The sequence below is a fragment of the Ambystoma mexicanum genome, chromosome 12 (assembly GCF_040938575.1).
Source record: "Ambystoma mexicanum isolate Mex_15411 chromosome 12, UKY_AmexF1_1, whole genome shotgun sequence".
NCBI classification, from domain to species: Eukaryota; Metazoa; Chordata; class Amphibia; order Caudata; family Ambystomatidae; genus Ambystoma; species Ambystoma mexicanum.
Genome location: NC_090936.1, coordinates 206,293,634 through 206,317,479, shown reverse-complemented (window position 1 = coordinate 206,317,479; position 23,846 = coordinate 206,293,634). Strand labels below are relative to the sequence as shown.

Genomic DNA, 23,846 nt, shown 5'->3' with positions numbered 1-23,846 from the left:
AGCCTCTTGGCCTTCCAATCTCTGCAGCCTGGTTTGCAGTAGCTCAGAAAGAGCTGTTCCTTCTCATACCCAGCCTCGCTCTGTGTGCCTGTGTGCTCCACCTTTTATCTTGATAGGGAGTGTTAACTGTCCGGTGTGTGTATAGTTAGGATTAAGTGCCTGACCCTGCCTGGTCTCATTAAAGGGACAGAGCCATTGCGAGTCACTAGAGGTATTCTTCCTAGCTTTAATCTTCTTTTTCGTCCCTGTAGTGTTGTCAGTATAGAGAGGAGTACCAGCATTTCTCAAGCAGCTGCTGCATCTCTTGAGGCTCCGGTAGAATTCGGGGCTCGGTCGCGGTCTGCAGTAGCTCTGCGGACGTCTGCTACTTTCCGGCAGTGTGTCCTTTCATGGACGCTGCGCCAGTGCTCTGGATTCCCAGAGATTTGTCTCTGCAGCAGCCCGAGCAGTCCCTGCTTCCTGGACCGCGTTCGGATTCCCCTCTTCCGCTCACGGCTTCCCTTCTGCTGGCTCTCGTCTGCTTGCCCGCTGCACAGCTCACCAGCTTCCTCCTTGGAGGACAGTTCTCGCCTCGCATCTCAGCTCTGTTCTGTTTAAACTCCTGCATTGGAAAATGGAATTACTTTGGGCAATCACATTCTTTGAGAAGCTAGAGAACTCCTGCTGCTTCTCAAAGTGATCCTTGGACTCCTGGTCATCTTCTTGTACGCAAAATAAAGTAAAATGTAGTATACTTTGCATCCGCTAATGTTTCAGTCTCGTAAAGTGTGAGTAAGTTTCCCAATACGTGAAGTAGAGCCACATGCAGTATACATTGCTTTCTCTGTGTCAGGAATATTGTTCCTGACACTGGACATCGTACTCCTGCAAAACCTGCTGCTTCCTGTAGCAGATTATTGCCAGGACGATTGTGGCAGCCTAGATATATAATTGCTATTGTGGAACATGTCCATGCTCATAGAAAAATGGCCACCATGTCAGGTTACTGACCTCCTTATGCCTAGAAGACCGCAGTACCTTACTTCCATATGATTGCATTTAAATGTGCGGCGACAGAAGCCCCACGTCTTGCAATCCTGAAAAGCCACGATTTATGAATCCAACCTATAAATCCACAGAGGACGCAGACCCGGCACCTGGGAACAGGTATTTAGTCAGGTATTTCGTATTTTAGTATTTGTCGCAAGCGCGACGCTGATAGAACATTATTCTTTATACCTGTCGCAGGAAGTGAAGCGGGCAGGACACTTCATAGTTTTCACCGTCACTGCCCTACAGCGGTCTTCTTTTCTTGTGTATGAAAACCTGTTCTCCCCACAATTTCACCCTGCATAAACAAACCTCGTATGAAGGTAACGGGCGTATGGACGCTCCCATTTCTCATTATGTTTTACCCGTATGAATCAGACTACTGGCATTTCAACACACACGTTTGCAGGATTGTGAAGCAACAATACTGGAAGGTCACTTACTACGTGGATTGACCATCCATAACGGCTATCATTCTGTACATGGGGTTAAAATGCTGCAGGGTGAAAGACTAGTTTTGATTCTTAACCATTTTCCCAGACGGTCAGTGTGTTATGTGAGGAACTGTGGTAACAAGTAAGACCGGCACAAGTGATCGCAGTTCAAAGGAGTTTATTGCACAATGAATTCTGTATGTAAAAACACAAAAAAGGTAGCAGGCGCCCCTCTCTCGAAAGAACATGGCATGATGACCTGTTCAGTGGTTATTAACCACTTTGAGAGTTCACAGCCATATGCTTTTTGCTCACTGTACCTTTCACAGATGGGAAATACCCATTTGCATATCAGTCTTTGTCCCGCCCACATGGGCAGTCCAGCACTGAAATGCTGGAAATGGACGAATTCTGTTTGTAGGTTGGAAAAACGCCTATTCTGAAACTAAATCTAAGATGGGAGCAAGTGTCGACCATCAAATGAAAAATAAGACAGTCCAGGTGGTGTCAAATAAAAAAGGCCTAAACTAAGAAACCTATTTCCAAACGTTACAACTAATACAAAATGGGTGTGGGATCGTTCTCAAGAAAAGAAAGAAGTGTTCCCAAATAATTTGTCTGGATGCAGCAGCCTGTGTCTCCCTTGCCCACGTTTTGAACACTGGGTAAGATGGGAGCTTGAAGCACAGTACAGTTTCGGGCTTCTCCAGCACGAGACGACAGTTCTAATGGCAGCTTTCAGGACCGTCGATGGTCAAGTCTCATTTCACTTGAAAGTTTCTTGCCTTCGAGGGCCTGGCGTGTTCATCTAACAAAAACAAAAGTTCCTTTAACAAATGAGAGTTCCTTTCCAATGTTTGCTGGGTGATGGGTTCACTCCTGGGCCCCCTCTTCTGGGCGCTGACCCTTCTCAGTTTTCAACTATTGTTCACGTAGGGTGATGGCCTCACCCTGGGTCCCCCTCTTCCGGGTACTGACCCTTCTTTATTGTTTACCACAGTTTCACGTATCCGTTCTTTTCTCAATCAACACTGGGTGAAAGCTTCACCCCTGGATCTCCCTCTGCCAGGCTCAGACCCCTCTCAAGTCCCTGTAGCAGGATTTATTTTCCCTTAGGTTCCCAATATCTTTTAAAACAGTTCTTAGTGGACATCCCTTGGCTGGGTTCACGGCTGTCAACACACTGTTTCTCAGGACTTTAGACTTTGCCCCTCTTGTCAGCATCCCTTGGTCAGGGTCACTCTTGCCAACTTCACATTGGTTTGCATATGCTAGATTCACTTACCTTGCTTTCTCTCAATGCAGGATTCACTTCCCTATTCCGCTGGCTCTCCTGTGGCCTCCTGGTATCTGTTTCTCTCATATGGGACTCGACCAGAGTCTCAAGTCCCTCTGCAGCTGGTCTCCCCTTCCACACTCATTACAGTTCTTTCATAGTTTATAGCACTTTGGTTCAAACTTGCCACTTTGCGAGTCTCACTCCACACAGCCCGGTTCTTATTTCCCTTTCAACTCACCGGCTGTGATGAACCGCTTGGCTGTTCTTCATTGGAGTCAAGGCCAGTACCACGGTCGCAGGAGTTTTCCTCGCTCCTGCTTATCGGCGTAGGCTTGCCCCGTGTACCGTTGACATCTGCTGCAAGACACTTGTGCTATTGTTCGTGGTTTTAGGCTCTCTTCCACTAAGGTTCTGTGAGCCTGGGATGAAAAGGGCAAGGTCACTTCTCTCCCCGGTGCCCTCTCGATTCCTGCCACCTTTCTCCTTCTCTTGAACTGCTGTGCCTGCGTAGCCGTGCCGTGCGCTCTTTTGCTCTGCCTTTTATCCCTGTGGAGAAGGGAAAGGGCCGTCAGGTGTGCACGATTCAGGTTAATTGTTACACTCACCTGGTATCCGCGGGGGTGCCACACGATACTGGATGGAGGTCGAAGCGCTATGCCGGACCCCTCTCTGCTTGGTTATGTGCCAGACGTTGGGTAGCGCCTATAACAGGAGAATGGAGGGTTAATATACTGGTTCTGTGATGGGTGGACTCCCACCTCCCTCTGGTCCAAATTCCCTTCTTTTGGGTTATTGCTCACCTTAGGTTTTTGTGCGTTGAACTCTCCATCCTGCGTCTCTGTGCAGGGGCGTGTGGTTGGTGCGGGCGTTCCGTGGACCTTGTTGCTTCACTGGTCCGTGTGCCCTTATGTCGGGTCCAGACCGGCTGTGACTCCGACTCTGCTTGCTGTCCTGCAGGTGAGTTATGTCTTTTCCGTCTTTATTCTGTCTTTCTTTCCCTACGTTTTCTATGTCTTCTTGGCGTCTTGCTCCACTACGCTGTTCCCTAACAATGTCTCTTTTTGTTTTCAGAGGGATGGTTGCGATCTAGGAGTTGCGGCACCGATGGCGTAGACCATGGTGAGTTATTGATGCGCGGAGCGCTGCGCTGTTTATTAGTGTTAATTGCTAACCTGTGTTTTCTTCCCTTCTTTGTACAGGTTGCGATGATGTTCCGGAGTGATGAGCGATCGAAGCGCTGCTTGCCCAGGTAAGTGCTTTGTTAATGCTGATCTTGTTCCTTCTCCCTTGTAGGTTGCGGTGAAACCCGGAGATGGGCGAGGTAAGAGCAGCGCAGGGTGCTGCCAGGATTCGCTGCTTGCCCAGGTAAGAATTGTTATTAATGCTGTCCTTGTTTCTTTACCTTTGCAGGTTGCGGCAAACTCCGGAGATGGGAGAGGTAGGGGAATCGCAGGATGTATTGAAGACTGGTTACTTCACAGGTAAGTGTTCTTGCTCGCTAACGCTGTTCTTGTTCTTCCAGGTATTAATGGAATCCGGATCTAGGGCTTCAGGATCTGTCCGCCAGAGAAGCAGATGAGCAGAAGCTGGACATGGTGAGCGTTATGCTGCAGGAGTGCATAATAACGCAAAGCGTGTTCTGCTGTTTGGGTGTGGTTTAAATAGCCCAGGTAAAGTAGTTCCAGACCAAGTAGTTCCAGGCCGAGCCACACCCAAAACACTAGACCGCATGGCTTGGTACTAAAGAACTGAGCTGTGTAATAGGCCTCCATGTTGGATTAAGGTCCAAAACTGGTATTGCTTTATTCCTGATAATGAGCCTGGCACCAAAGGTGCCAGGAATGACTCCATGTATGTTTCTGATGGAGTTATAAGGCCCTTGGTGCCAGTGTTTAAGGGCTTTAGCCCCACTGCTGCCAGGGGGCTGTTCTACAGCCCACATTCCCATCTCAATTCTTGGTTTACTCCCCACCTTAGACGACTACGCAAAGAAAAAAGAAAGGCTGAGGCTCACTGGAAAAATGTACCATCCTTAGTCAACAAAAATATCCTTTCCTGTGCCTCCTCTTCTTAGAAAGAAGCCATATTAGCAGCTAAAAGACGTTTACAATAAACGCATCCTACAAGCTGAATCCAACACAAAAGAACTCTTTATAATCCTTAAGGAATAAGAGTCCCCAGTAACCCCATTGGATACATGTATCCCGGACACTACCTGGTGCACCAATATCCAAAAGGCACTCCTTGATAAAATCCGTATGCTCCAAACTAAAATAAACGCAAAAAAAAGCAATATCTCAGAGTCAGTACTCAACACGCAGTCGTACAATAATCCTACACCCACACATACCTTTAAACCTTTCAGTTTCTCGCCTCTAACCATTTGGGAAGTTGAAATATAATTAAGAAGCTTAAACCTTCCAACTGCCAAGGTGACCCATGTCCAGCATACATCATCAAGGAGGCGGCACATGACCTTGCTCCTTTTATTACCACTTTCATAAATGCCCTGTTTGAATCTGGTATCGTACCAGACAACCTCAAGGATTCGTGGGTCATCCCTTTAATCAAAAAGCCTACACTGGACCCTAGCAACCCATCTAACTACATGCCCATTACTACTGTGCCCTATACACTGAAAATTCAAGACCGTGCCGCATACCTCCAAATTCAGGAGTACCTTGACACCAACATCCTCTTAGGCCTCAGGCAGCCTGGCTCCTGCCCCATACACGGAACTGAAACCGCCTTGATTGATCTAAAAACGCAAATTGAGAACTTAAAAGACAAGGGCAAACTGGCTTTGTTACTGCTTCTGGATCTCTCAGCAGCTTTTGACTTGGTCGATCATCATATCCTTTGTTACCACCTCAAAACAGCTGCCCACTTCTCTGATGCTGCTAATTCTTGGATCAAATCCTTCCTGGCCAATAGAATCATGAGTGTCTTCTCACCCTCAGCCGAGCCAGCACCCATCCCGCGCGGAGTCCCACAAGGCTCCTGTGTCTCTCCCACATTGTACAATGTATTCACAAAGCCACTCTTCGACATTCTTGATTATCTTGGTGTCTCGTATACCAACTAAGCGGATGATACCCAGATACTCATCCCCATTACAGGAGACTACACCACCGATTCCAAAGCACTTAATGATGTCTACCTTGTCATCCAGGCATGGATGGCCCATCATGGGCTCTGCCTTAATGATGAAAAAATCAAGTTACTCATTTTAGGCTCTCACATCAAACTCGCTAAATTAGACTCTGCCTATAAAACCTTCACGATTAATGGGAACATCATCAAAGTGTCTAATGAAACTAAAACACTTGGAATTTACCTGGACTCAACACTCTCCCTCACTAGACAAACCAATGCTGTTGTCTCTGCCTCTGCATACACATGCAAACTGATCACTGCCTGCAGACCCTTCCTGACCACTGACAACTGCATTATCCTTGCGAGAACTCTCATAATGGCTACAATTGATTATTGTAATGCACTTTTCTTAGGAACCCGCCAAAATAATATCGATAAGTTACAAGTCACACAGAATAATGCCATTAGGGCAGCCCTCAATCTCCCCAGGAGATTCCACATCTCAGACACAAGGCGTGATTTACGCTGGCTACCAGTTTCCTACTGAATTTCTCTCCAAACCCTTGCGCTGACACACAAGACCCAGTACAACTTGGCCCCTGCCTACCTAACCGATCGCGTCACACGGCACACTGCTAACAGACCCTTGAGGTCTGCCCACTCTAACTCACTTTCTGTACCGAGATATAAGCTTCAGACCACCGGAGGATCAAGCTTCCCTGTCCTTGCGGCTAAACTTTGGAACACACTACCCCCGTCACTCAGAGCTGAACCATCCTTTCTTTCTTTCAAGAATAAAACCAAACTTTGGCTCTACGAGCTTGATGCCACTGCATCCACTTCCTTACTAACTTACTAAATAGGATAAGGTGCCTTTGACTTTCTCTTCAGCCACCTACTTCACTTATTATACCTTGCTATCTTGTACACCTGTCGACCTGGTACTTTGCTATCACGTTTGTGATTTACTGAATATTTGTTTTGTACCGACACCAGTTCCGTGTAACTCTTGCTTTGACCTCAGACTACCTGATTTGCTGATTGCACCCTTTGTAACGATTGTATCTTCCTCATAACTTTTGTTGCCTGTACGTACGCTTTGTAACGATATTATTTTCTTTGTAACTCTTGCTGCTTGGCTTGATTTTTTTCCCATGCGGGAAACGTTTTACTCATGTATATAACCATTTCTTACTTAAATTATGCCCCAGATGCCTCAGGGCAGGGTGCGCAATATAAATAAATACAAATACAAATACCTGAGAGGGTCAGGGGCATGGATCGTGATATTAATTGCCTGACTTTGCCTAACCCTTGTATTGAGACTTGTCAGACAGGTTTTACAATAGTCCATTATCTTGGGTGTAAAAAAGTATTCATGTCAGAACAGGGTAGGGCAGGGTATCCTATGGAACGAGATAGGGAAGTTTGTGCAATGGACGAGAATGAACGGGATGGAGAACGGAACATATGGAAATTAGGGTACGGCATTGTTCTGTCATAGTAGATTGGGTGTTCGGAAGATGGCAATCGGAGGGACGGGATTGGTAGGGTCTGTGGGGCAAACATGAATTAACAGGATTATTAGTATGAAGTGAACAGGGGGAATTGTGGGAATGGTAGTGTTTCGTCTGAGCAGAAGGGGGGTGCAGGAAATGGTGACCAGAGGGGCATGGAAAATAACTGGTGTATGCGGCTAATGCACGGGAATACAGGGGTTTTTGGAGAGACGGTTTCTGAATGTGACAGGGTTTTCTATCCAAGGGGATGGGTTGTATACAGAGGGATTGGTGGATTTGGGTAAGAGATTCAATGGGAAGAAGGGGGAAGATGTGGCACTGCACATAAAGGTCTCAGGGATCTCCCTCCCCTCATCTTCTTCCCCGGTAACATACTGTGTCTCTCCTGGGGCATTCCCCTGAGCATAACCTCGGGGCCTCTTACCCAGGTGATACTCCCTCGCTCGTCCACCCCCAGGGTCAGGATCTGAGAGCGCCAGCCCTCCCCTGGCCACCTGAAAAGGGTTTCCAGAGGTCTATCTGGGAGAATACCCGCAGGTTTCTCACAGTAAGAAGGGACGATCCTGTGCAGTCGCTACCTTGCTAGCCTGGTTAGGTATACAGGAAAAGCAAGGTGGAGTATAGGGGGAAACTCAAATAAAGTAAGGGGAAAAGCCGATGGCATAAAAAACCCTTATTCACAGTTGGATGGTAGGCAGAGTTCCAGTTTCCTCTTGTTAAATGGTATCCACAGATAAGATGTTGGTAATAGTAAAGGAACAATGACTGCAGGCAATGTAGTAACAAGGAAGGAGGATCAGAGTAACTGCAGCACAGCAACAGGGAAGGAGGAAGACAAAGAGGCCAGAGCGGAAGGTAAGGGCCACAGAAGAAAAGAGCAAGGCACGGAAAAACAGGGGAGCGTTACCTCAAGCGATCCTTGCCAAAGGGTTGCAACGCGCCGAGTCTGCTCGCAAACTGTATTAAGAACAGCGACTGCCATGGCAGGGTGCTGTGAGAAACCTGAAGGTGTCTCCCTGGCTAGTCCCCGGGGATCAATCATACAGGTGACCAGGACACAGCCATCACTATTGGATCCAGTTCCTGGGGGTGGACCAGTGTGGGAGGATCACCTGAATGGGGGTTCTCAGGGATTGGAAAGGGGACACTGATGGATGAGATGCAATGTGCCCCTTCTAACAACACTTTTCGTCATCCTACCATGTAGGATACTCAAACTCTTACCCCCCACACACCCTTTTTCCGACACAAACACTTTCGCACACCACAAAAGACAACGGACTAACACCTGAGCCATTTATCTGACATGTCCCAACACAAGGGTCAGGCAAAGTCAGGCAGTTGAAAAGAACCACACACACACACACACCTGAAGGCCCTTTCCCTTCCGTGCAGGGTTAAAAGGTGGAGCACAAAAGCACACTAGGAGCAAGGCAAACCGCACAATGAGACAGCTATCCCAGGGCGGCAGTTCAAGAGGAGGAGAAGGGCAGTGAGAATCGTAAGGGCGGCAAGAAGAGAAGCAGCCTTGCCCTTTTCAACCCAGGCCCACAAAACCTCTGTGAAAGGAATCCTAAGTCTGCGAACAATAGCCAGTGTGTGTTGCAGCAGATATCAATGGTACACAGAGCCCTCCTAAACTGATAAGTACAGGGGGAGACGCTTGCTACCGTGGTACTGTCCTTGACTCCAGAGACAAGAAAAGCCAAGCGGTTCATCATAGCCGGTTAGTCGAAGGGAGAATTGATAAGAAACCAAACTATGTTGAATGAAAGTCGCGAATGGCGAACTGGAAAACCAGCTGCAGAGGGGTCCGGCACCACGTGGGTGCTCACTCGATAAACTCTGGTTGATTTCCCTATTGTTGAAACTACCTATACCAGAAGGCCTTAGGAGAGCCGAAAGGAAAAGGTCAAAGTGGTCATAGAGAGGTCTCGCAAAACCCCCTGTGCAGTCGAAAGTCTTTGACCGGCACGCAATTGGATAGCTAAGGGAAATTAATCTTGCCTAGTGAGAAAATAGAAGGAACTGTGTGATTGACAAACGTAAAACCGGCTGAGGAATGCCTGCAGAACGGAGCAAAGCATGATGCCCCTATGAACATTGTGTTGACCAGAGTGAACCCGACGGAGGGATGTATACAGGGGATTGTTTAAAAAGACATTAAGATTTGTGAAGAGCCTCTGTCCTAGCTCTGCCAGAAATAAGACGCTACTACGAACACATACCATCAGTGGCAGCCTGTAAGCCACCAGGGGAAACTCTGCCTGAACTTCCATCTTCTCCCCCCACGTCCGTGTATGCCAACACGTGTACACTTAACACCGATCGTAGGGCACCTCGCTCTACGCCTTACAACAAAACCTCAAAATCTGTACCAGGTTCAGAAAAGTATCTTAATTGAACACACAGTCTTTGCAAAAACACGCCTTGGAAGCATCTGATTGCATCCTTGACAACAGGATTGAGATTATTTGTCTCAGAGACATGTTGCAGGAAAGCTGTGGCTCGAGTATAGACCTAGCCACCTCTCCTGGCTACAAAATGATCAACAAAAATCGACAACAAGGTAAGGGGGGTGTAGTAGCAATCATAAGTAAGAAGGATATCAGTATTTTTGAGTCACAAAGTGAATGTGCGGGATGTGAAGTCTTGCATGATCAAATTACCACCACTAGCAACAACTGCATAAATATCTTTCGAATGGATTGTGTCCTCCCACGTATTCCTCATCTTAGATATTCGAATCATCAGCTTTGCAGCTTCCGAAAAAAAAATGTTTCCACACCAGAGGGCGCTGTGCTCTATGTCGTGGCATCGATTTCCCTCGAGGGCTGCCATAGAGAGTCGACGTCATCCATAGTATAAATAGCTCTACCCACGCCAGTTAGCTTCAGTTCAGTTTTTCCAAAAGCTTTCGCTTCGTTTGTATGGAAACGCCACTTCAGTTTTTCGAAATGTCTTCTTCATCTAATCCTTCTACCCCTAAGACTGGCTTCATAAAATGCCAGAATTGCAGGAAAAAAATGTCCTTAACTGATCCCCATCGAGTCTGCCTCCGGTGCCTTGTTCCTGACCATCGAGTCGACGACTGCGGTTCCTGTCAAGCTATGACGGATAAAGCTCTCATGAAACCATGAGGTAAATTGGCAGTGGGGGAGGAATCTTCGGAGGCCTCTTCGAAGAAAAATTAAGACTCCGCGGAGGCTAGGCGTTAAGTCGAAGAAGTCTAGATTGAGGAGTTTGTCGAGAAAATCTTCGTCTTCGTCTTCGAAGAAGAGACGTCACAGATCTCGCTCTTCTTCTTTTTCGTCTTCTGATACAGGGGCTATCACTTGTCCATCTAAGCTTGATTCCCCTAGAAAATGGGAGGCTTTTAGAGCCTCAATTATGCAAATCTTCGAGAACACGGCCAGACCCCCTCGAAGAAATCACGCAAAGACCATGCCCCTGCTCATTCTACATGCTCTAAATCCGGTGAGAAATCGTTGAGGTTGTCGTCGATAGAAACCTCTCTGGCACCTCATATAAAGAGCAAGACAAGCCTATCGATGCATACACCGAAGGCGACACTAGACAAAATGGAGTCCGGTTCCAAACCTTCATCGAAAACTGTGTCGAAGGTTTCCTCAACGCCTCTGTCGAAGGCTCCGTCGACACCTTCCTCGACGACGCCTCTATCTAAAGCACCTTCGACTTTATCGAAGCCAGCGTCGACAACATCGACGCCATTGTCGAAAACAACATTGATTACGACACCATTATCGACGCAATTGGCAAAACCAAGGTCGATACCCTCACAAACCATGGGTAAAATGTATACCCATGTACCAAGAGCAGACTTTCAAGTCTATGGCCACTATTCATGAGGAAGAACAATCCTCAGAGGAGGAGGCATCCCTTTTTGGGGTGAAATATGGTACAAAGAACGTTCCTGAGGAACTAATTGACCAGTAGTAAAAAATGTCTGACCTCTATAACTGTCTCCAAACAGCTAGTGGCATAGACACCTCACCTGAATCGGAATTCGACAAACCTGACCCAGCTGATCTTGCTGATTCAGCATATAGGAATATTATGAATAGGGTGGTCGAGTTCTTGGGTTGGAACAGAAATTCACCCACCCACGAACAGGACGACATGACGGAATATTCTCAGTCATGGTCCTCAAAAGGATCCTGTTCTTCATTTTCATACTGCGCGTCAGAGGAAGGTTATGGCTGCATGGGAAACTCCAGAATCATGGCATCCTGCATTTTTCTGATGCCAGAGGCCAGATTGAGAAGGGAGATCCCTTCAATGGGCCCTCAGGACTCAATGGTCCCAATTATCAGGGAATATGTCAGATCTTCTGCAAGTTCTGGCCAGAGTGGCTCAAGATAGTCTATGGTGGGCTTGCAAGGACAATATTCTCAAGGGAGAATCTTTTGGCAACCATGGCAGGAGATCACTGTAGTGATAGATGCCTCACTCATGGGGTGGGGAGCTCACACCAACGATCTGACAATTAGCGGTTGTTGGTCTCCATCGGAGTCCAAACTACACATCAACCTTTTGGAGCCGAGGGCAATCAGACTAGCGCTGAAGGCTTTTCTGCCCTCTGTACGGGAAAGAATGTCCTGATGATAATGATGGACAAGACAGTGGTCATGTACTAACTCACTACCACTGAGCAGAGAGGCAATGCAGCTCTGGTTCTGGGCAATACAAGATGGAATCTCTCTGTCAGCAGTTCACCTAGCCGGAGAGAAGAACACATCGGCGGACACTCTGAGCAGGCAGAGCACAGTCTCCCACGAGGGGGAACTAGCTCAGGAAGTCCTTCAAGAGATCTTCACCCTTTGGGGAACCCCTCAAGTGGATCTGTTCGCGACCAGTGTCAACAGGAAGTGCTATCAGTACTGCTCAAGGGAATTTTGTTCCAAGAGGAGCTCTAGGGGACGCATTCGTAGTGGACTGGGAATTTCCACTTCTGTACGCGTTTCCTCCAGTCCCTATGATTCCTCACGTAATGAGGAGGTTGAAAGAGTTCAGGAAGACCTGATCCTAATTGCCCCAGATTGGGCCAGGAGGACGTGGTACCCAGACCTTCTGGACATGTCCATCTGCCCTCCAATACGTCTTCCACAAAGAGAGGATCTTCTCTCGCAAGAGGAAAGTCGGGTTCTCCATCCAGAGGTCAAGACACTCAGCCTTCACGCATGGTTTCTGAGCGGCTTAGATATAAGGATTGAGACCCCCCCAGACGACGTAATGGAGATTTTGCTTTTGGCCAAAAGACCAGCAACAAAATCCTTGTACCGGTGTCGTTGGAACAAGTTCAGTAACTGGTGCAAGGATAAGACTGTGGATCCATTCATATGTGGTACACTTATGGTACTTTCTTTCCTATTACATTTAGCCAACCTGGGGATACAGATTGGAACAATAAAAGGATAGCTAGCAGCGCTTTCTATTTTTAGGCGCTCCTGGGAAAAGGTGTCTTACTTCAAAATTCCATTGATTGTGCAGTTTGTAAAGGCTCTCACTAACATGTACCCTCGAGTCCCATTTCAAGTCCCTGTTTGGGATCTAAATTTAGTATTAAAATTCTTTACATGCATTCCTTTCGAGCCTTTGCATTCTTGCCCTCTAAGACTTCTCACATTGAAAACAGTCCTACTAGTGGCTATTACATCAGCCCCTCATGCAAGTAAGGAGGAAGAAAGACTTCACAGGCTGGACCCAAAAAGGTCTCTCAGCTTTTATATTTCTAGACTTGCAAAATTTCTGCAAAGTGACCAACTTTTCATTGGCTATACTGGCCACAAATTGGGCCTAGCAGTAACAAAACAGACCTTATCCAGATGGATAATTTTAGCAATTGGAGAATGTTACAGGCTGGCAGGTAAAAAACCTCTGGATGTGCTAAGGGCTCATTCTACTATGGGCATGGTGACTTCGACAGCTCTTCAGAGGGGTGCCATGATGCAGGATATTTGTGCAGTGGCAACCTGGTCATCTATGCATACTTTTGTGAAACGCTATTGTTTAGATTCGCCCTCATGCCAAGGAGGTCTTTTTGCTAAGGCCGTTCTACGTACGATCCATAATTAGAGGTAATTAGTACTCCTTCCTCCAAATTTTCACTGCTTTGGGAGTCTATCTAAGATGAGGAATACGTGGTAGGACACGATCCATTTGAAGAACAAGTTACTTTCTAACTGTAATGTTCTTTCGATTGGATGTTCCTCGCACTTATTCCTCATCGACCCTCCCAACCTGCCCCGCCGTACAGTTTACATATTTTACGCTCACTGCTCCTTGAGAGCTTATGGCCTATGGGTACGCCTTGTTAACTCCTCAGTTGAGAATATCGAAAAAACAGAACTGAAGCCAAAGAGCGCGACTCGAGCTATTTATACTACATATGACATTGACTCTCTACGACAGCCCTCGCGGGACATCGATGTCACAACATCGAGCGCAGCGCCCTCTGGTATGGATTTTTATTTTCAGGAAGCAGCAAAGCTGATGATATGAATATCTAAGATGAGGAATACGTGGAAGGAACATCCAATCTAAAGAACGCTACCGTTGGCAAGTAACTTGTTCTTCTAATTTACAGAACCCCTTATGACATGCCGTCTTTCAATGAAGATCTGGGTCACTTGCTTAACTCCTCGAATCACCCAAACCCCTCCACCATACTTTTAGGTGACTTGAACCGGTGGAATGGGGATGTTAGGGACGGAGAAGCCATTGAGTTGGAACAACACCATGCCAATGTAGGAATTGCAGTTCATAACCTAAAGCCTACCCACAAGGGAGGCCATATCCTGGATTGGGTTGCAACTCGAAATGTCACTATATCTGACATCCACACCAATCCTTGTATTTGATCAGACCATTGCACGGTCGACTGTTCAATCCACTTGCCTGAACGCACTAATTTACTTCGTGATCCACCCCAAAAAATCCTAAACCGAAACTATAGTAAGCTCCAGACAGACGATTTAGAAGCCTGCTTGCAATCTGTTATGAATGCTTCTTCAGATCTAGACACACCAGGTAGGCTTGCAGAAACCTACAAATCACAGGTCACTAACTTACTTGACAAAAATGCACCCAAGAACCAAGATAATTTGGGATTGCCCAAACCAGAAAACTGGTTTACACCTGACCTAAAGATTCTAAAACAGACGAAAAGACAAGCCGTGCGAATATGGGCAAAAAATCAAAACACGGAAAATAGAGACAAATTGTAATCAATAGGAAGGACATACAAAGCAAAAATCCTTGATGCCAAAAAGCTTTATTGTGATTCTCAAATAGAAAAAGCAGGAAATAACACTAAGAAACCTTTCGAATTATATAAACTATGGGAAAAACACACTGCCCTCATCCACTCTATCGTCCCTAACAGGTTTTCCTGGACAAAGTCCTATTGATCCTCAGTAAAATCCATAACAAACAAAATGCTATAAAGACACAACCTGAGCAAATGACTGCCACCGACTCCAAGAACATAAACACAACCTCAAAGCTCCTGTTTCAAGACCGTTGCCATTGACGATACAGCCAAAATGCTAGCTAACATTAGGCCTACCTTCTGTATAGGAGATTTTCTCCCGACTAAGATTACTCTCAAGAACATTAACACTTTTCTCACTTTTTTCACCAGATTTATAAATGCCTCCTTCTTGCATAGGACCGTACCTATTACCATTAAGGCGGTAACAGTCACGCCTATTATTAAGAAGCCAGGTCTTAGTGCTAAAGACCATACGAATCTAAGACCGATAACCAACAGACCCTTCCTGCTAAACATTTTGGACAAGGCAGCAACACTCCAATTGCATACACATTTCGAATCAACATCTGCCTTTCACTACAAACAGTCTGGTTTCTGTAGCAATTGGGGGACTGAAAGCGCCTTGCTAGACTTGCAGACACGAATGTTAGGGAGACTAGACAAGGGTAAAACTAGACTACTTCTCCTACTAGATGTCTCTGCAGCGTTTTATCTCCTGGTCCATCCTAGACTACTGGAAACGCAAGTTTATACCGGAAACTTTTCCAACCACACCATTGAGTGGATAAGCTCTTTTCTTAGTGAAAGAACCTTTAGAATATGTTGGGGTACAGCTTGCTCCGATCCAGTTCCCATCGGCTACGGAGTGCCCTAGAGGGCCTGTATTTCTCCGGCTCTCTTTAACATCTATATAAAAGCCTATGTGTGAAAAACTAGAAGCCATGGGCCTCCACTTAACCAACTATGCTGACGACTTTCAGTTTACCATGGACCTTGGCGGTGACTATCTTACCAGACCATCCAGCTTATTGCGATTTTGCGATTTGCAAAAAAATCGCAAAATTTGCCATTTCCCGCAATTGCCGCTATAAATCATTAAATGAGCGCAAAAAAGACACATTAGCTTAGTGTGTCTTTTTTCGCGCTCATTTAATGATTTAGAGCATGGGTGCACAACATACGGCCCGCGGGCCAGTTGCGGCCCGCCATGCCCTTTTGACCGGCCCGCGAGGCACAAAGACTTTCCTAATGGAGGGCGGCCCGCGCGGCCGCCCTCCATTAGGAAAGTCTTTGTTGTCTTCCGGGCCGGTGAAAGCACTGACCCTCATTGGCTAGCACACACACGCATCACGTCGCTCCTACGAGCCACGTAATGCGTGTGTGCTGCACCAATGGAGGGCCAGCAGCACTACGGCTGGCGTGGCCCATAAGGCTTGATGCCGGAAGGCATTTCAGCCTTGGACCACGCCAGCCGTAGTGCGATTCCAGCTTACCTGCCTGCCTTCCAGCACGTCTCCGGTAAGTGGTCTGTTTGTGTTTGTGTGTCGGGTTTGTTTTGCTTTATGTTTGTGTGTATGAATGTTTGTGTTTTAATGTATTTTGAGTGTATGTTGAGATGCGGGGGTGTGTCTGATGTGTTTGATGTGTTTGAATGTTTGTGTTTTAATGTATTTTGAGTGTATGTTGAGATGCGGGGGTGGGGGGGTGTGTCGGATGTGTTTGAATGTTTGTGTTTTAATGTATTTTGAGTGTATGTTGAGATGCGGGGGTGGGGTGGTGTCGGATGTGTTTGAATGTTTGTGTTTTAATGTATTTTGAGTGTATGTTGAGATGCGGGGGTGGGGGGGTGTGTCGGATGTGTTTGAATGTTTGTGTTTTAATGTATTTTGAGTGTATGTTGAGATGCGGGGGTGGGGGGGTGTGTCGGATGTGTTTGAATGTTTGTGTTTTAATGTATTTTGAGTGTATGTTGAGATGCGGGGGTGGGGGGGTGTGTCGGATGTGTTTGAATGTTTGTGTTTTAATGTATTTTGAGTGTATGTTGAGATGCGGGGGTGGGGGGGTGTGTCGGATGTGTTTGAATGTTTGTGTTTTAATGTATTTTGAGTGTATGTTGAGATGCGGGGGTGGGGGGGTGTGTCGGATGTGTTTGAATGTTTGTGTTTTAATGTATTTTGAGTGTATGTTGAGATGCGGGGGTGGGGGGGTGTGTCGGATGTGTTTGAATGTTTGTGTTTTAATGTATTTTGAGTGTATGTTGAGATGCGGGGGTGGGGGGGTGTGTCGGATGTGTTTGAATGTTTGTGTTTGAATGTATTTTGAGTGTATGTTGAGGTGGGGGTGTGTGTCGGATGTTTATGAATGTTTGTAGGGGTTCGGATCTGTATGGGTGCTTGTTTGAGAGTTTGCTGATTTGGGGGGGGGGAGGTTCGGGACTGTATGGGTGCATGTTTGTATGTGTGTTGATTTGGGGGGTGGGGGGTTCGGGTCTGTATGGGTGCATGTTTGTGTGTGTGCTGATTTGGGGGGTGGGGGGTTCGGGTCTGTATGGGTGCATGTTTGTGTGTGTGCTGATTTGGGGGGTAGGGGGTTCAGGTCTGTATGGGTGCATGCTTGAGTGTGTTTGGGGCATAGTGTTTGGTTGGGGGTGAGGGGGCCATGGGGCATAGTGTTTGGTTGGGGGTGAGGGGGCCACGGGGCATAGTGTTTGGTTGGGGGGTGAGGGGGCCATGGGGCATAGTGTTTGGTTGGCGGTGAGGGACAGGGGGCATAGTGTTTGGTTGGGGGTGAGGGGGCCATGGGGCATAGTGTTTGGTTGGCGGTGAGGGCCATGGGGCATAGTGTTTGGTTGGGGCTGAGGGGGCCATGGGGCATAGTGTTTGGTTGGGGGGTGAGGGGGCCATGGGGCATAGTGTTTGTTTGGGGTTGGGAGCCATGGGGCATAGTGTTTGGTTGGCGGTGAGGGACAGGGGGCATAGTGTTTGGTTGGGGGTGAGGGGGCCATGGGGCATAGTGTTTGGTTGGGGGTGAGGGGGCCATGGGGCATAGTGTTGCACTCCAAGAGTGAATTCAATAATAAAGCTAAAACAGGCACAGTTAGGAGATGTACATCCTTTGCTTTTTTGAGGAAACCTGACTCAACGAAGGCCATACTCCAATAACGGAATGTCCAATCAAGGGTCAATAAAATATATATAATTTAATTAAACAGACAATATACAATAACTAAATCAAAATAAATGATAGCAATGGAAAATGTGTAGTACAAAATGTAAGTTTGAAATGCAATAAAAATCGTTACCCCTCAAAAACATATCTTTTTCCATGTGTTTAATACAAATTGGGGGTTGAAAAAGCCTCCTGACATGTCCCGCCTACCGCCCCGCCCACTTTTACTTTTCGGCCCACTATAGCCCTCATGTAAGGTACTTTCGGCCCTCTGTCAAAATCAGTTGTGCACCCCTGATTTAGAGCGAACACAGCTGGCTGCTGATTGCAGCAGCTTGAGGGTTAACACCTCGGCTCTGCGTTGCAGGCCCAGGATTGGGGGAGGGGCACGCAGGCCTGGGAGATGCACAGCATTTGGCTGTGACCCCAGGCACCTCCAAGGCTCATTGAGTGCCCGAGCTGACAGTTGGTGAAGCTAGCCAGGTAAGCACTGGCCTGTCCACTCATCTGCCCCCAACTCAGAGCACCCAAAGAGGCCACTGGACTGTTTTCATTCCCGGTGCTCAACAGGAAAGTAAATTACTTTCCTGTCGAGCGCCGGAAAAGAAAGCATAAACTTAATGCTTCCTGACGCTCGTCTACAATTGGTATCATGCAGCCCAGCCTCAAGGCTGGGCTGCATAATACCAATTGAAGACTCTCGTAGCTGTATTAATTTCAAATTGCTTTACAATTGGTATCATGGGCTGCATGATACCAATTGTAAAGCAATTTGAAAACGAATACAGCTACGAGCGTTTGTATCATGCAGCCCAGCCTTGAATCAAGGCTGGGCTGTATGACACCAATTACGCACATAATTGGGTGTTAAAATTTATGAAAGGCAAATGCCATTCGTCCTGTGCAATTTTGGTGGTTATGCAAAGCCAATTTAATGATATATGCACATTTCACCTTGATATGCTAATTTCTGATGACATCACATGCCATTGCATTTGTTAATGAGTTCCCTCCCCCACTTTAATTTGTAGGACTTGACCCCTGGTAGTGTTGTGATGTTTCATTTCTGTTTGTGGGTGTGTTTAGTCACCATGTGTGGGTGGCATAACCAAGGAATTATGACCACCCAAGAGAGTTCATTGTTTGGCTAGGTATTATGGGCTTGCAGTTACTGCCACTGCATTGCCCCTGTGTCTTGGCCTCATGGATTCCTTCCATGGAGAAGTGTAGAGTTGTTCCCCCTCTCTCCTGGGGTCATAGGACAAGCAAAAGCAAACCTATGGGCTTCAACCAGGGTTACACTTTTGAATTCAAGCCTATCTGTTTATTTGCTTTCCACTTGTCTGCTGGAAGTAGTGGCACAGCACCATTTCCTTGGAGCTCATCAGGCTGTATCCCCCTTCCCCCACCACATCCAAAATGTTAAGCTGTGGTGACTCGACCTGGCTGTCCTACAGAGCGCAGCCAGACAGAACACAATTGTTCCTCACTAACAAAAGCCTTGCAATTACTTGGTTTTAGGCTAAAAAAGATGTTAAATGATATATTTTTCAACGTTAGAAAATGCCGCAAAAAACGCAGTTGGGTGCCGCAATTTTTTTCTTTTTTGTGCCGCAATATTTTCCATTTCATGCCGCAATTTTCTGGAGGGTCTGTCTTACTGACACCACTAATCTAAATTACATCTACTTGATCATCCAGGAATGGATGATTAGTAACTGGATTTGCTTAAATAGCTCAAAAACTGAGCTCATGATATTCGGAACAAACCAAGCCAGGAACAAGCTTAATGAAGCATATGCAAGTTTCATATTAGATACCTGCCCCATCAAGGTGGTAGATAAAGTTAAAACTCTATGCACAGTACTTGAGGCATCCCTTAACTCGGATGCCCATGTAAATAATGTTGCAAAGAATGCCCACTATCACCTCAGAATTTTGAGACAAATCCATTAGTATCACAAAAAAACTGTGAAACCCTAGTCACGGCCATAATTATGCCCTGGTTGGGCTATTGCAACGCCTTACTCTGGAGCTAGCACAAAGAACATCCAGAAGCTGCAGCTCATAAAGAATGATGCTGTCAGGATAATCCATAACGTCTCTAAGAAAGAACATATTTCACACTACAGGAAGGAGCTTCATTGGCCACTTGTGGAAAAACGAATTCAATTCAAGACACTGGGGGTCACTAAGAGTTTGGAGGCAGCCATGGCACTATTAGCGCCATGGCTCCCTCCAAACCCGGGTCTGGGTCCGGTCTGGCTGAATGGGGACTTACCGGGACATTCCGACCTATGCGGACCCGGTAAATCCCCATTCAGTTAACCATTCCCCATTCCCATTTGAGCCCCCATAGGACTCAATGGGAATGGGGAAGGCGCTAATAACGGGGCCGCAAATTGCAGGCCCGTTATTAGCTCCAAGGTCCCTTAACGGGACCCACAGAGAACGGCTGGCCAGACCAGCTGTTCCTGCTGGGACCCGCTAAAGGACCTCGGAATAGGGCGGTAAGGGTTTACCAACTCGTAATGACCCCCACTAACTCTAACCCACAAGTGTGTATACGGGAAGGCACCAGACTATTTGAAGCAAACCTTGACAAGATACACACCAAACAGAATCATGCGCGCAAGCGCTGCACATCTCCTTATTGTACCACATGCCTAACGAGCCAGAGGAAATGGCAGATCCTTTCCTTTCAGAGCTGCTGGTGCATGGAATAAACTTCCTACATCTATGCGATAGGAAGAACAATACACCACCTTTCGAAAAAATTTAAAACCACTCTCTTCGAGTAACTTTAAGCTAACTCCACGTCCTGTTATATCTGTGTTGTCCGTCTGAGCGCCCGATGCCTGCGGGCTATGGCGCGATTGAAATAAATAAAAAAAATATATATACCTTTAAAGTTTAATAAACACCCTTGAACTGTGATTCTGTCTTTACTGTTGCCACCATGAGTTCCTTACAGGGCCATCTTGTAAAACGACTAGACCGCTGCACGCGGTTATGAGGGAACGTGCCGACGAGGCGTCCACTCCCTCCAACATTGCCACAGCAACCAGCCGGGAGTTGTAACAGGGTGTTCCCTATATGCTGAGGTAAATAAGGTGGTCATATTTTCAGGCTCTAAGTCAGTGTCGAGCCTAAGCAGGGTTCGCCATGGATGCCTCTCTTGCTTCTGTCCACTCTTCATGAGATTGAAGACCCATGCAGTGGATGCACTTAGGGCCTTATAAATGGAGTCTTGCTTTGATCATGGACACAGAATAGACCAATTAGAGGCCACCAGAAGTCATTGGTAGAAATGCTTTCATGGCCCACAATCAAGTTATCTTTCTCCTAAAGAAGGGTGTTGGTCTGCTACAGCTCTTGAGAGTTCCTTATAAGGGTGGAAAAATGTGTCGGGCACAGGAGGGCTTGTGATTGCTGCTGAGGTCACGTGGGCCGGGTCTATTATTCAATTGTGGGCTAAAAGGAAGGCCTGAGGACAGAGACTTTCTGGATTACTGAAGCTGTAAGGCTTCTGATGTCTACATATTTATTCAAGTCTGCAGCGTAGTTGCAAGCCTTTTTTAAACTGTGTTGTGGCCACAGGCCAAAGCATCTACAGTGTTTCCATCTTTTTAATAAAGATTTGTAAATGTAAGCAATGGGAGATGGCGTTTGGGTAAAAATATTTCTTCCTCTAACATTTTAGACTACTCTGAGCTTCAGATCTATGAAGTAAACTTTCTGAAGAATGAAAACATGTTGTATTTTATTAGGGTTCATACGTCACAAATTGAAATTTTGATTTGCCCGATTTGTGTTTTTTTTTGTTCTAGGATTTAATGCAGTGCACAGCTTTCGCCACAGCTGACGAATATCATCTTGGAACATTGTGTCATGATGTTGTATCCCATGGATATTTTGAAGTTGAAGCATTACCCAGAGGTACATTTTAAATGCTGTATCTGTGAATACGTTTTTTTTCACATCTGCATTTTGAGTTCCAGTTTGACTTTTTTCTATACTCCTTGCTTCATCTGTGGTTTCGGTAAATGAGTAATGGCAAGCTTTGCCATTCTTACAACAAGGCTATTTTTTTTATTTTATTTGTATTTAAAAGGCCTCTTCTGATGGTGCTACATTATTTCAGTATTTGGAAAAGAACTTGAACAGTGTAGGTCAATCAACTTATAAGCAAGACCTCCATTCTGATTGCCATCCAAGCCATCATAACATGTCTTGATTCTATAACATTGTAACACTTCCTGGGAGCGCTGAGTGCGAGTGCTGACTGCTCAACTGTGCACTCTGCTTATCTACGGATGATCCACGACCTCGTCATGCTTCTGGAAATTCGATCTTTGCAACGTGACTCATTCGGTAGCATATACTACAAAAGGGGACCCTATCAGACCGACAGACATTAAGTGTGCAATTGACTATATAGGTGTCTAAAAACGTTATTTTACTTTCTTCTAGGCAAAGGCTCCACCCACGCAACCCAGAACTCCATAAACTCCCCTGCCTGCGCGCTTCCTGCGCGTAACGCTGACAGTTAAGCTGTACAGCGGGACAGCAGGACAGCCCTCGCAGGTCAGACAAGTGACTAATTGTGCTATTCACCTTTTATTCTTATAGAAGCGCCTGTGAGGGAGACATTCAAACTCACCCTTTTCCTTGCACATCGACATCTGTGAGCTTAATGTTGCCTCGCATCTACATTGATATCTATGTACACGTTGAGAACGGCCATGCCGGCGGGGGCCACGAAGTCACTGCAAAATGCGGTCCCTGCCTCCCCACAATCAGCGGAGGCAGCTCCACAACCCCTACAAATGAAGCAACACAGAACAAAGGGGTCCTCCCTCTCATAACCAGCTGGAGCGGATTGAAGGCAAATGTGGTCCCCTGCGAGGAATAACCACTCCGGGACTGCGAACAAAACAAAAGACCGACAACTGCCCGATAATGCCGATGGAGATGGATCGTTAACTAAACCCATGGCAAAGACATCATCCCATATCACGGGCGATCAGATATTGGCATATAATTCGCAATGCTGCCAGACTTCTTCACGCACCCAAACTACGCGGCTGCATACTCCTGCCCCATGCGAAAGTAAAAATGCACCTTGCTACCGAGGCTAATAAGTACTTAGACTTTACTCGCAAGTGGTGACAAATGATACAACGTTAGCAATTCTGCATGATGGTGTGTGTGAGGGAAAAAGTAAGAACGATGAGACCGATAAAATGACAAAATGGGAAGATATGACAGCACACGGTGAAGAGAATGAGAATGCTAATGTTGCTCTAGACACTGTAGAATTAGAATAAAAATTGCAAGAAACATCTACACCTCAGTGAAACATGTAATGCGGGCAACACCTCCATGACCCCATACAGGCAAAGGCGAGATATCCTCGTACTGGAAACTCAAACGAATGCTGGTATTGAGTTCCAACAGCCTGTAAATGTGATAAATGATACAAACCTATCAGACTAACATAATCTAGCTCCTAGAGCTATTAGTCAAATGCTGAATTAAACTGTATCTTCCGACATGTCCTATGTTAGACCTACCCCCAGGCCCTCTTTTGGATTAAAAAAACCCAATAATACCAGCATATGAAATTACCCTAGCGGTGATGAACACTGTCATTTTTAGCCTAACAAAAATATATGAGCACACTGGAGAAAAAAAATGAACTGAATTCAGCCTCCTTGGCCAGTATTCATATCAGCTTTCACCAAGTATTCTCAGAGCTAAACCAACTAAACATGAGAGTAATAGAGATAAAAAGTGAAATGTCCTCATTGAAAACTGTATGTGAACGCAACTTCACTTCGATACCATCCAAAATGAGACTTGGGATAGGTCAGTCTGATGCAGACATCAATGTAACGACCCTTGCAGCACTCCTGGAGATGCAATCTCCTCTCCTGAGGCACTGTCCACATGCAATGTGGAGAATGCTTTGGATCGGGGAGTGGCGTCCGTGTCCGATGTGACACTGAAGGGAGTTTGGTTGA

General features: G+C 46.3%; 1 protein-coding gene across 3 annotated transcripts in view; it reads left to right on the top strand.

Moving 5' to 3' along the window:
• RMND1 (required for meiotic nuclear division 1 homolog) overlaps window positions 1-23,846 on the top strand; it is a 647,398-nt gene that overhangs the window by 111,861 nt on the left and 511,691 nt on the right. For all 3 annotated transcript variants that reach the window (XM_069628317.1, XM_069628319.1, XM_069628318.1), the window contains one exon: window positions 21,651-21,759. In XM_069628317.1, coding sequence (XP_069484418.1) covers window positions 21,651-21,759 — 109 coding nt within the window. The remainder of the gene's footprint in view (window positions 1-21,650; window positions 21,760-23,846) is intronic.